At 47.9% G+C, this 14,423-nt stretch overlaps 1 protein-coding gene across 4 annotated transcripts in view; it reads right to left on the bottom strand.

Moving 5' to 3' along the window:
- ARHGAP10 (Rho GTPase activating protein 10) overlaps nucleotides 1–13,570 on the bottom strand; it is a 338,956-nt gene extending 325,386 nt beyond the window's left edge. For 3 of the 4 annotated variants that reach the window (XM_063458486.1, XM_063458488.1, XM_063458487.1), the window contains exon 1: nucleotides 13,088–13,570. In XM_063458486.1, the coding sequence (XP_063314556.1) occupies nucleotides 13,088–13,241 (154 nt within the window). In that variant the 5' untranslated portion in view covers nucleotides 13,242–13,570. The remainder of the gene's footprint in view (nucleotides 1–13,087) is intronic. The other variant, XM_063458490.1, reaches the window with a different exon arrangement.
- Nucleotides 13,571–14,423: the final 853 nt, after the last annotated feature.

Raw genomic sequence — 14,423 nt, 5'->3', positions numbered from 1 at the left:
TGCAGGATTTTTAATGTAAAGACTACCTTTTCAGAGAAAAGACCGTGTTTACATTGCTGTCTTGGGACGCCTCTTGTGGCAGTCACTCACGCTTAGTTTCAGCCTCTGCATGGAGGCGCTGAATGTTCCCAATAGAGATGCATTGATGCTGATTGGCGCAGAACAGCCTTTTCTGCACATGCACAATATCCTCCTAAAGCCTATGGGAAAGCATTGACTTAAAGATTGATGATATCCGCCATGGAGGAAGGACCAGCCATAGGGTCGGGACCAGCTGCGGCAAAACAGGCAAAGCGTAAGAAAAAAGGTGAGTAAAAACACATGGTGACCTGGGATTTGTCGAGCCCTGCTCTAATAGAAAAATACATTAAGTGTATAAATGCACTGAAGCACAGAGAAGCTTCCCTAAGGAGATTCTTATCCCTGAAATTCCTCGATCCCACAACAATGGACAAACAGCAGGAAGTGAAGTAGACTGATCTACAGGGATCTGGAGAGGGGTATATCTAACAGAGACCCTCTCAGTGTCCTTTAGAGAGTGTGTTAGAAAGAATCTCCTCCAGGCCCCATTAGAGACTACAATGGAGTCTAATAGGCTTGGAAGGGGGTCTTTCTAGCAGATGCTATCTCAGTGTCCTTCAGAGAGTGTGTTCGAAAGAATCCCCTCCAGGCCCCATTAGAGACTACAATGGAGTCTAATGGAGCCTGGAGGGGTCTCTCCAACACTCTGGTTCCTATTCACAATATAGCAACACAACATAGCTCGCTGATACCTAGGCCAAGTTGGCTCCTCTTACCTCAATTACGGTTGCTGGTTGGCAGGGTGTGGGCTTAGTGGCTGCGTCTGGCAGGCTGTGGGCTTGCTGGCTCCGGCTGGCAGGCTGTGGGCTTGCTGGCTCCGGCTGGCAGGCTGTGGGCTTGCTGGCTCCGACTGGCAGGCTGTGTGCCTACTCGCTTTGGCTGGCAGGCTGTGTTGTTGCTGGCTGTAGGCCAGTGGCTTGCTGGCAGGCTGTGGGCTTGCTATAGGCAGGCTGGCTGGCAGCCTGTAGTGGCCGGCTGCTGGGCTGTGGGTGCCTGTGGCTGGCTGCTGGCCTGTGGGCGGCTGCTGGCCTGTGGGCGGCTCGGCTGCTGACCTATGGGCGGCTGCTGGCCTTTGGGCCGGCTGGCTTGTGGTGGCCGGCTGGCTTGTGGTGGCAGGCTGGCAGCTTGTGGTGGCCGGCTGGCGGTCTGTGGTGGCCAGCTGCAGAGCTGTGGGTGCCTGTGGCCGGCTGCTGGGTTGTGGCTGGCTGCTGTGGCCGACCTGTCGCCGGCTGCTGGCCTGTCGGCGGCTGGGTAGTTGGCCTGGGGCCTTGGCTGGCTGGCTAGTTGGCCTGGGGCCTGTGGCTGGCTAGTTGGCCTGGGGCCTGTGGCTGGCTGGCTGGCTAGTTGGCCTGGGGCCTGTGGCTGGCTGGCCTGGGGCCTGCTGGCTGGCCTGGGGCCTGCTGGCTGGCCTGGGGCCTGCTGGCTGGCCTGGGGCCTGCTGGCTGGCCTGGGGCCTGCTGGCTTGCTGGCTGGGGCCTGTGGCTTGCTGGCTGGGGCCTATGGCTTGCTGGCTGGGGCCTATGGCTTGCTGGCTGGGACCTGTGGCTTGCTGGCTGGGACCTGTGGCTTGCTGGCTGGGCCCTGTGGCTTGCTGGCTGGGGCCTGTGGCCCTGTGGCTTGCTGGCTGGGGCCTGTGGCCCTGTGGCTTGCTGGCTGGGGCCTGTGGCCCTGTGGCTTGCTGGCTGGGGCCTGTGGCCCTGTGGCTTGCTGGCTGGGGCCTGTGGCCCTGTGGCTTGCTGGCTGGGGCCTGTGGCCCTGTGGCTTGCTGGCTGGGGCCCTGTGGCTTGCTGGCTGGGGCCTGGGGCCCTGTGGCTTGCTGGCTGGGGCCTGGGGCCCTGTGGCTTGCTGGCTGGGGCCCTGTGGCTTGCTGGCTGGGGCCTGGGGCCCTGTGGCTTGCTGGCTGGGGCCCTGTGGCTTGGTGGCTGGGGCCTGGGGCCCTGTGGCTTGCTGGCTGGGGCCTGGGGCCCTGTGGCTTGCTGGCTGGGGTCTGGGGCCCTGTGGCTTGCTGGCTGGGGTCTGGGGCCCTGTGGCTTGCTGGCTGGGGCCTGGGGCTGGGGCCCTGTGGCTGGGGCCTGCTGGCTGGGGCCTGTGGCTTGCTGGCTGGCCTGGGGCCTGTGGCTTGCTGGCTGGCCTGGGGCCTGTGGCTGGGGCCCTGTGGCTGGCTGGCCTGGGGCCTGTGGCTGGGGCCCTGTGGCTGGGGCCCTGTGGCTGGGGGCCTGGGGCCCTGTGGCTGGGGGCCTGGGGCCCTGTGGCTGGGGCCTGTGGCTTGCTGGCTGGCCTGGGGCCCTGTGGCTGGGGCTTGGGGCCCTGTGGCTGGGGCCTGGGGCCCTGTGGCTGGGGCCTGGGGCCCTGTGACTGTGGCCTGGGGCCCTGTGGCTGGCCTGGGGCTGGCCTGGGGCCCTGTGGGTCTGTGGCTGGCCGGGGGCCCTGTGGGTCTGTGGCTGGCCGGGGAGTATGTGGCTGACCTGGCTGGTTGCTGGGCCTGTGATGTGAAGATGGCCGACCCATGTGGATTCCGGTCCCATGCAGGCGGCGCCCGTCGACGTCATCGCGTCACGTAGTGACGTCGACGCGCCTCCGCGCACAGGACCGGGCCCCTCCTCCTCCTCCTCCTCCTCCTGATACAGCAGTAAGTATATTACAGCGCCGGGCCCCAATCTCCACACTGAATAACTTTGCAGCCGTGCACATTATGTGCACGGCTGCGGCGGGCCCCCCTCCCGGCCGGGCCCTCGGACCACGTCCGAAGTGCCCGACCGGTCAGTCCGCCCCTGAACAACAGCCTAGCTCAGAGGAGTGCTTTCTCTACTTATCACACAAACCAGCAAAAAGGCCCAAAGTTGTAAATGTTCTAAGCTACTTTACTTGCCAGACCTACAAATTACTCACCAACTAATAATGCACAAGAACTGTATTCTGTTTTGAATTATGTGTGTGCGTGTATGTGAAGTGCCAGTGGGTGTGTGTGTGTTTAGGCAGGGGTGTTTTTATATGTGGAATGTCAGAGGGTGCATGTCTGTGAATGTCATGGATCTGTTAGCACAATTGCATATACAATAAATCAGATGGTTGAGTATCTGGGCTCATAGAGCATTTGTAACCAAATATTTGAAACCCCAAACAATACACATCATAACTTTCAATCATAACTTGAAAGTCATAACTTTCAATTTATTATCAGGAAAACTCAAATCCTGTCCATAAAATGTCAAAACAACATTTTGTCCGGTTTGTATTTTTTACAGGAATCTTTTAAGGGGTACAAAATAAAAGTCTTTATAATGAACAAAATAGCATATATCTTTAAATATTCTTTAAGCGTCGTTGGCATAGAACAAGACAAAGGTGACAACTGACGCATTGTTATTTAGAAAGGACCAATTCAGAAAAACCTGTCTTTATGTCGTGTGAACAAGCAGCAGTAAAATTCCCATGCAGAGTTTCAGTTGTCTTCTAGGTATGTAAACAAAGTACTGCACAAGTTATATAATCAGGTTTATTGTCATTTACTTGGATAAGAAATAAGAAATGTATACAAAGTAAGGTACACAGTTAGGACAATCATGCTTTCAGAGAACTTCCCAAACCATCTCACATATGTTTAGCTCTATATCGTTTTTTCTGCTTGCTTGTACAGGTGCTCTATACATGTACAGCTAACTTGTTCACAAAATGCTCACAGCCTGTATTTTTTGGTTGGTTGGCTGGTTTGTTTTTAGATGATTAATGTTAATTTTGTCTGGCTGCAAACTATTCATCTCTCTAGAGCAGTGTTCCCCAACCCCCGGGCCGCGGACCGGTACCGGTCCGTGGATCAAACGGTACCGGGCCGCCCAGGGGTGTGCGAGCCTGCCGGCTAATGCAGGGCTGGCATTGCCCAAGTGCCAGCCCTGCAATGTGCCTGCGGACCGGAGGGGAGATCAGAGATCTCCCTCCCCGGTCCGCAGGCACTGTGCTGACAGCCGTCAGCGGAGGGAATGAGAGAGGACCCGGGAGCTCTTACCTGCAGCTCCTCCGGGTCCTCCTCTCGCGAGATTTGGAGCGTTGCCGCGGTAACCACGGCAACGCTCCAAATCTCGCGAGAGTGAACTCTAGCCCTGTAGCCAGGCTAGAGTTCATCTCACCACTACTGGACCACCAGGGAATCCCCACCGGACCACCAGGGACTAAGAAATGTCCCCCCTCCTCACAGTAAAGGTAAGAGGGGGGAGAGGAGGGAGGGGGGACATGAATATATTAAGTTTAATTAAATAAATAAATAAATAAAAGGCCTCCCTACCCCCCATACACACACTGCCCCACACACACACTACACACACTGCCCCACAAACACTGCCCCATACACACACTGCCCCACAAACACTGCCCCATACACACACACTACACACACTGCCCCACAAACACTGCCCCCCACACACACACTACACACACTGCCCCATACACACACTACACACACACTGCCCCACAAACACTGCCCCATACACACACTACACACACTGCTCCACAAACACTGCCCCATACACACACTGCCCCACAAACACTGCCCCACAAACACTGCCCCATACACACACTACACACATTGCCCCATACACACACTACCCCACAAACACTGCCCCATACACACACTACCCCACAAACACTGCCCCATGCACACACTACACACACTGCCCCACAAACACACTACACACACTGCCCCACAAACACACTACACACACTGCCCCACAAACACTGCCCCCATAGACACACTGCACACACTGCCCCACAAACACTGCCCCATACACACACTGCCCCACAAACACTGCCACATACAAACACTACACACATTGCCCCATACACACACTGCCCACACTGCCCCCATAACACACACTACACACACTGCCCCGCAAACACTGCCCCCATACACACACCGCCCCAAACACACACACACTGCAACTCTCACACACACACTGCCACCCTCACATACACACTGCACCGCTCACACACACACTGCACCGCTCACACACACACTGCACCGCTCACACACACACTGCACCGCTCACACACAATTTTGAGTCTATGTCTTTATGTGACTGTGTTTGTGATTTTCTGACTATGTATGTGTCTGCGTGTTTTTTTAATATATGTGACTGTTTGTTTTTTTGTCTTATTAAATCAAAACAAGCGGGCCACGAAAAAATTATCAAACGTTTACCGGTCCGCGGCGATAAAAAGGTTGGGGAGCACTGCTCTAGAGAACGCCGACAGCTGAACTGCAAATCCCAGAGCTCTCAGCAGTAGTAACAAATCCTGGGAATTTGAAGCAAATTCTGGAGATTTCAAAAAAGAGAGTTTCTTCTAATGATTTTTAGAAAATCTACAACCAATTCCATATTTTCCCAGTGAAATTATTCATATTACTTTTACGATTAACTTTCCTGTATAATGTAACTAAAACATAAATAACAGTTGCTAAAATATTATTGCTTTCCTTGTGGTGTAAAACCACATCACTGAAATACTAGCACAAGAAAAGAGAACACAGTAACTAAGTGTATCTTCCTGATTACAAGCTAAATTGTGGAGTACTGTAAGAAATCACATGGCATAGGCATAATATCAGCAAACACCAATCTTCTGTACGTGCATGGTGAATTAATTACTGTGAGGGTAGTGGGTGCATGAAGTGGTAGAGGCATAGGCGTGCGCAGCCTATTGCATTAGGGCAGGGCTTCCCAAACTTTTACGGGCCGAGACCCACTTTTCAAAACGGTAATTTTTCGAGACCCACTTGATTTAAAAAAGTGAACACCATGGCAATCAGCTTTTGAGGCATACAACTGGCACACCATGGCAAACCGCTTTAGAGGCATACATTTGGCACACTATAGCAATCCACTTTAGATGCATACAATTGGCACACCATGGCAATCAGCTTTACAGGTATACAATTGGCACACCATAGCAATCAGCTTTACAGGCATACAATTGGAACATTATGTCAGCTTTAGATGCATAAAATTGGCATACCATGGCAATCAGCTTTAGATGCATAAATTGGTACATAATGGCAATCAGTTTTAGATGTATAAACTTGGCACTTAAACGCAACTTTAGGTGCATACAATTGGCACACCATGGCAATCAGTTTTAGAGGCTTACAATTGGCACACCATGGCAACCAGCTTTAGAGGCATAAATTCAGAACACCGTGGCAATCAGTTTTAGAGGCATAAAATTGGAACATCTTGGCAGCTGTAAATACATAAACTTGGCACAGTATGGCAATAAGCTTTAGATGCATAAACTTGGCACATCATGGCAATCAGCTTCAGAGGCATACAATTGACATACCATGACAAACAGTCAGATGCATAAAATTGGCACACCATGGCAATCAGTTTTAAAAGCATAAAATTGGCACACCATGGCAATCAGTTTTAGATGCATAACATTGGCATAACATGCCAGTTTTAGAGGCATAATTCTGGGATATCATGGCAGTTTTAGAGGCAGAAACTTTGCACATCATGGCAATCAGTTTTAGAGACATACAACTGCTTACTCACAGACTCCGCATCAGAAGTGCTGTGTCCTGCTCTTTCATCCAGGCACCTCACATTGATTATCCCAGTGGTGGAACTAATGTAGAGAGTGCCCTGGTGCAAATATGTTTTCTGGGCCCCCCTCTAGTGCAAGTGTGGCCAAAAGGTAGATCTCCAACTGTCGGAGAACTTCAACAATGCTATACCAGATGGGGATCTACCATTTTCGCATCATTGCAGGGTTATATTTGTGAGCAGTGTTTGAATGTAAGCATGTTTCTGTGTGCATGTATGGGTGTATTTGTATGTACTGTTGCCATTGGAATGTAGTGGTGTACTTGTTTGTAATCTTTGCGTCTGAATGCATGGGGGGAGGGCAGGGAGTGAAGGGGTTACATGGGGGGGAGGGCAGGGAGTGAAGGGGTTACATGGGGGGAGGGCAGGTGTGAAGGGGTTACATGGGGGGAGGGCAGGGAGTGAAGGGGTTACATGGGGGGGAGGGCAGGGTGTGAAGGGGTTACATGGGGGGGAGGGCAGGGTGTGAAGGGGTTACATGGGGGAGAGGGCAGGGTGTGATGGGGTTACATGGGGGAGAGGGCAGGGTGTGAAGGGGTTACATGGGGGAGAGCAGGGAGTGAAGGGGTTACATTGGGGGGAGAGCAGGGAGTGAAGAGGTTACTTGTGGGGGGAGGGCAGGGAGTGAATGGGTTACATGGGGAGGGCAGAGTGTGAAGGGGTTACATGAGGGGGATGTCTAATGGCTGTGTCCTACCTTCATTTAATTCCCTGGTGGTCCAGTGTCCCCCTGGTGGTCCGGTGGTTTAACTCGCCAGTCTGCAGCTCCGCCGTAATGCTCTGGGAGCTCGCGAGACTTCTATCACACGGTCTGCAGCTCTGCACCCGGCGGAGCTGCAGACCGGAGCTGCTGGGCAGACTGATTGGAGGGAGTCCGGCGGCATACAGGGCAAGCCGCTGGGCACCCTGCTGGTGTCAGTCTGCCTGCCCGAGTCCCTGGTGGCCCTGGATGTGTGGGTCAACGCGACCCACTGGAAATCGCCCTGCGACCCACCAGTGGGTCGCGACCCACACTTTGGGAACCGCTGCATTAGGGTAAAGCACAAACACACACGCCGCATACATACATACATACATACATACATACATACATACATACATACATACACACATACATACACACATACATACACACATACATACACACATACTGCTGTGTGTGTGCGGGTGCTGTTAGTGCGTGTGTGTGTCTGTGCTGCCATGCCTGATCCCTGGTGGTCCTAGTGAGTGAACTCTAGCTTGCAGGGCTAGAGTTCACTCTCACGAGATCTGAGCATGGCTGTGGCAACGCTCCGAACTCGCAAGAGGAACCCAGCGGAACTGCTGGCTAGAGCTTCCCGGGTCCTCCCCTGCCTGTGGGCCGGTGAACAGGGTTGGACTGGGACAAAAAGTCAGCCCAGGCAGAGCAGCCCACTAGGAAGGGTGGGCCAGAAATGTGGCGCGTTATATCGTCACCATTGACAAGCACTCCCCGCCCTCCCAATTGTTATGTTAGTGTGATACCCCACCAGAGCATTCAGTGCTGTCTGATGGAGAAAACGTCCTAGTGACTTGTCTCTGGTGTCCCCAGTAGTCAAAAAAGATTGTTAACATGTGTTTTGCACGTGTGGGAATGCTCCCTGCGGTGTTATGTGTGTTTGGATATTTTTTGTGATTGCATGTGTGTAGAGGAGACCGGTTATGCTGTAGAGTGTAAAGGGGTCTGTTTGTGGTGTATAATATGTAGCTGGGGCCTGTAGTATATAGGTGTGTATTTGGGCTGTATATTATATGTGTGTGTGTGTGTGTGTGTGTGTGTTTGTTTGTTTATAGGGTCTTTAGAGTGTGTGTGCCTAGTGGTGTGTTGCGTTTGCATGTAAGGACTGTATTTCGTGTATCTAGGAGTTGCAGGGGATGGCATTGTGTGTATGCGTATAGGTGTTGTGCACATATGTGTATTGGTGTGGTAATAATAGGGGGTGTAGTGTGTGTTTAGGGGAGTTGTGTGTGCATAGGGGTACAGTGGGTGCACAGGAGGTGTATATTGGCATAGTATGAATGCAGTGGTGAGGTGTTTATAGGGGTATAGAGTGTGTAGTGCTTTTGTGTGTGTGTATGCAGTGTAATATGTGTGTTTATAGGGTGTATAGAGTTTGTGTAGTGATTGAGTGCAGTGTATAGGGAGTATAGAGTTTGTGTAGTGATTGAGTGCAGTGTATAGGGGGTAGAGTGTGTGTGAGTGCAGAGGGTGTAGTGTGTATATAGTGTGTGTAGGTGCAGGGGGTGTAGTATTATGCATAGGGGTATAGTGTGTAGGTGCAGGTGCAGGGAGTGTAGTGTTATGTATAGGGGGTGTAGTGTGCAGGGGGTGTATAGTGTGTGTAGGTGCAGTGTGTATATAGGGTGTAGTGAGTAAGTGGTGGGGTATAGTTTATGTATATATTTTGATTGTTTCATTATTTAAATAAAATTTAAAAAAACCTACACCACATTTACTCCCTTTCCCCTTGTTACCTTATTACCTTTGCAGGGGGGAGAGGGAGCATGCTGCTGGTCATCCCTGGTGATCCAGTGGGCTAGTGATGTGGTCTGTACCTCCGCAAGGTACAGACCATACCTTCCTCTCGCGAGAGCTGGAGTTTCAGAGCGTTGCCGCGAGTTACCACGGCAACGCTCTGAAAATATCAGAGATCGCGAGAGGGCACGGAGCTCTTCAGAGCCTCTCTCGGGGCTAACCTCTACGCCTATGGGTAGAGGTTAACACAGTAAAGGAGTTTAAGCATGCGTGGCATAGGCATAAGGCTATCCTAACTATAAGATAAGGCCAAGGACTAATGAAAGTATTTAGAAAATTGGGCAGACTAGATGGGCCGAATGGTTCTTATCTGCCATCACATTCTATTCCACATACAAGCATTATAGCAACAACAAAAAATAAGTAGCTTGGGAAAACCATAAATGAACACGTAGATGAAGCTGACAATATACTTACACTGCTTCCCTTACACTGCTGCCCATCTGTAGTTTAAGTATATGCCAAATAAACTTAAATTTGATTAAAGTTAAACAGTTGTTAAGGTTTTAATGTTAAACGAGAGTCCCCAACATCCCATCCCCTCTGATCTGCCTGGTTTAACGAAGAAGCTTTAGCTTGAACAGCAATGGATGGCTGTGATTAGCGGAGAGTGTCATGACCAATTTTAGCCTATCAAAGCCGCACATTACTGGTATAAATTGGCATGGCTAGAAGGAAGTGTGCAATCTCTGACTTTACCATACCTTCTTTTGGGGCTGGGCTGTGAGTGGTTAGGGAATCTCAATCAATGTTAAACAGCTTGAAAATGGTTTAACACTAAATGGAGGGAGAGCGATGTGGGACTCCAAGCACTTTAACAAATAGCAGTGTTTCCAAAATCAGTCCTCAAGACCGATAAACGGTCCAGGTTTTGTCAGTATCTCTATTGGAATAAAACACATACATCAAAGACTGTTGTTGATGCATGAAGACTGGTTTGGGAACCCCTGGTCTATAGTATTCCTTTAACTAATGCATTGCTCCTCCTCTCACAATAGAAAGGTAAAATTTTGAATTTTCTTACACCCAGCACTGCCTACTAAATAAACATATCTGTCTGTAGTGGTTTTTGTAGCTAGATATAAAAGTATGGGAATGTAATCCTGCCATGATTATTAGCTGTGAAAAAAATTACAATGCATATGGAAGAATTTTCTATTTTGCTGATCAACCCTGACAACATTAATGAATATATAATAAATATCCAAGCTATACATATAATGGAAGGGGAAAGTGACACAAATATTTCAGATATCTCCTAAAAAGTAAAATTAAAAATTAAAAAAAAACTATTTAAAAAGAAATTAAATAAAATTACTCTGCTGCACAAAATTAACAGACATAAAAATGCAAGATTCTCAAAACATATTAGCAGAACACCAACTCGTGAATCGGTGAAGCTTTCCCACTAGATCTGTGCTCAGCAAAAGGCTTGTATTACAAAGGCTTTTGGTTGGGAACACCATGGTGTTTAATCAAAGGGTAAATCCAATTGTTGGGCCAGTATACATAACTACAAAACAGGAGTATAACTCTGAAACACATGTATGGAACAAGCTGAGGAGGTTGAGACACAACAATATCAACAAAAAGGAAAAGTAGAGGAAAATATCAAAATTACAACTGAAAACATATGCATTATTTAAAGGCAGTCTACTACCACTCCATCGCAACTCAATGAAGATGTTATGGAGGCAGGAGGGCATGGCCACCATCTTAACATCAGGGGTCAAATGGTTTTCCACCAGTTTAACCAATTCAGTCGGTCCCCCAGTGCTCGACAGCTCTGCATCCTGTTTCTTCCTCTGGCCGCTGTCCATTCCAGGAAGGCTTGCCTTGGTGGCTTGTAATAGTCTGAGAGAATTGTACATACAACACAGTTTTGTGAATGGGGAACAAACTATAGTCTTAGGGTGCCCAAAAGGTAAACCCCCAGATGTTGTATAACTACAACTCCCATGATGCTTTGCATGTCTTTCGAATGACAAAGCGTCATGGAAACTGTAGTTGTACAACATCTGGGGATCTAACTTTAGAGAGTGTCAGCTGGTGCTCATAGACTATAGCCGCAACTAGTCCGAGGGGGCAGAGCAGCAGGCGGGCACTGTCTTTGCAACTTTGTGGTTGACCCATTGGCTTAAACTCTTATGGTAAGATGGTGCTAGAATCTCAAGGCACCATAATTGAGATGCAGTTGTTATGATACCTTGATTGTTCCTTTAAATTGAGTAAAGAGTAGGGGCTGCCCATTAAATAGAAACTATAGTGCCAGGAAAACAAAGTTGTTTTCCTGGCACTGTAGCTCCATATAGTGACACCCTTTGCAGGGGTAAGGTACCTGGGACTACGCACCCAGACCACTTTAATGAACTTAATCATTGGGGACCTAATGCGCATTGAATCAATGCTTTCTGGTGGGTGCTTACTCAATGCATACCGACAGCAATTAGAGGTAGACTTAAACCTGAAATGTAAACATTGCAAAGTCTAAAAACCTCCAATGTTTTTAATTGCAGAATTAAAAAGAGGACAGTGATACTGCCAAAACACTTCTTTGTGATGCAGCGGTCTGGGTTACTTTAATCAAAGCAAAAAAAAAAAATTAAAAAGAGGGATTCTGAACTAAATGCCAACATTTAATTCACATTGTAATTTTGGAGGTTTTTCTAGTTTTTTATTTATTTATTTATTTTTATAAAAAATTTCGTAAGATTACGCTGGAATTTGGCTGAAATTCCAATGGAGTTAAAAGACGGAGGAACTACTTTGTTTCATTTGTGATGCAAATTTTTATAACATGAGGCCATTTCACATTAGCCATCACAAGTGAAAACTGAAGAATATAAGCACCTCACTTGGCATACATTGGGTCATTTGTTGAGGATACTGTGGTGTTGTGTGATCTTCCAAAGACCCCCCCCCCCCCCCCCCATTTTATATTGAATCTCATGTTTGAAACATGCAGGCTCCTGGAAAATAAATTCTGTTTGAGCTGAAAAGAAATATGGGGATGCCAAGGAGGGGTACATGTAATTATATTTCCCTTCCCATTATACCTTAGGCAGAAAATGAAAACACCACATTTTTAGCAAATATTGCAACCTGTGTTTTTCTTTTTCACTATGAACAGAACAGTATCTGTCATTATTGAATCTATACACTGCGATGGTCAGTTTATCATTTTGTAAGTGAGCAGACACCTATTCTAGAACTTTTTCAGCACAAACAATAAGTCCAATTATTACCTGACACTCTGGAATGCCTGCACAGATTGTTAGAGGTTGGGTATTTGACCTGCTTCTGACTAGGTGCAATGATACAGATAAGTATAGTGATTTTTTTTTTTAAGTTACATTTTTTTATGCATGTACCATTATTGCTAATGGCAGTGAGACTGCAAGACATGCACTAGCTGCCACACCAGCAGAAACACCCACATCTTTCATGAAACACATACATGATCTTTCATAATTTTTCAAACTAAAATTACCACATAAGGAAATATATACAGAGACATCACAAAGCAGTGGTGAAAACATACTTGGTACAAAATTATACAAATGTACCATCTTCGCTGTGTTAAATCTTAGTTTAGCAAAAATCAGCTTTCAAATCATCAGAAAGGTTTAGTATAAAAACTCTAGAGATTTTTCACTTGATAAATAGCATTAAGGAATACATTTGACGCCTGGAGAGCATGTTTCCATTCTTTGTGTTTACTTTCTGCTTCCTTGAGGTGACATGCATTGTGTCACTTTGTTTACAGCCAATTGCCACATCATTAACAGAGCAGCCTTGGGACAACGTGCAGTCCCAGCTTTCTGTGGAAGGGACACAGCACAATGGGGGCACTTACTTTTGGTAGCAGCAATGAGGTTTTTCCCATCCTTCAGCAAGTCCTTAATAAACTTGTTGGTTCTGTCCAACTCCACCTCGTGTGCCCGTATCCTTTCCCTCAGAAAAGGGCTGTCCAGGTAGCATTCACTGAACTCCAAGGGCTGCAGCCCCATGATTACAATATGACAAGCCCTGGCTCAGATCCTCTCTGCCTTGCAAATCCCTTAATAGGCAACCGAGACACAAGCACATAAATAGGCAGCCAGGCAGGCTCAGATCACCTTGCAGATCTAGGGGAGGATGTGTGCGGTCAGGATGAGCTCCCAGGACATCAGATCCACAAGTTGGGGAACATACAGGAACCTGAGTGAGTAAGAAGAACGAGTTTAAAGTTGATTCTTAGTGTTCCATTGAGAATGCTGTCAAGACGAAGAGCTTCTTCCAGTGAGACCTGATCTGGCTGATAACTCATTAGATCCCAGCAGCCTTAGCATACACATTCCTGCACACAAAGCCCTCCCCGCAGCCCCGCCCCTGAGCCTGCAAGTGCTGACACAACCCCTCCCATTACCCTCACCCCCTTCACTCTGCTCCTTTACAAGACGCCTCCCAGCTCTTCTTTATTATTTATGCCTTTGCCCTCCTCTCCACGCTGTCCTGGATTCCCATGGCTTTCTCACTGGACACGTTTAACCGTTGGGGTGCGGGGCCAAAGTGCTTTAGAAAGCAACAGATGTTTACAAGATTTTTTTATTTTTTTCTCTGTGATTTTTTTTTATTTTATTTTTTTTTATGGAAAATTAAAATTAGTTAAGGGTTACTCAAATTAAAATACAGCTGATTATTAATGTGGAAATTAAAATTGAATTGAAAAAAAGGGTCAAAATAGCTAAACTGAGAAATTGAGAGTTGTGCTGGAAAATAAAAAAAAAATAAAAATTAGGAAGGTTGCTCAATAAAGTTCGAATAAGACAAAACCAGGGCCATGCAGACTGCAAAGTCTGGATATTGTTTATTAACCCCTTAAGGACCAAACTTCTGGAATAAAAGGGAATCATGACATGTCACACATGTCATGTGTCCTTAAGGGGTTAAATTCATTATTCATGTCTGGATTTTGTAAGTCAGGCCCCAAGCGTGCCTGGATTTGGTCAGGATTTCAGTTGAACCAAATGGACGGCTGAAATCTTGGCCCAAATAAATTAAATCTGAATGATTTGCTCATTGGCACCACTACCTGCCAGTGGGCAAATAATTAAAATCCCCGGCGGTGTGAGGGTTAATTATGTGGTGGCTGGTAAGCCCTTGTTAGCCAGACGCCACATTAAAAAAATGAAGACCTCCATATTGCTGTA

Source organism: Pelobates fuscus, chromosome 6, assembly GCF_036172605.1.
Source record: "Pelobates fuscus isolate aPelFus1 chromosome 6, aPelFus1.pri, whole genome shotgun sequence".
In the NCBI taxonomy this organism is placed as follows: domain Eukaryota; kingdom Metazoa; phylum Chordata; class Amphibia; order Anura; family Pelobatidae; genus Pelobates; species Pelobates fuscus.
This window is presented reverse-complemented; position numbering and strand designations above follow the sequence as displayed.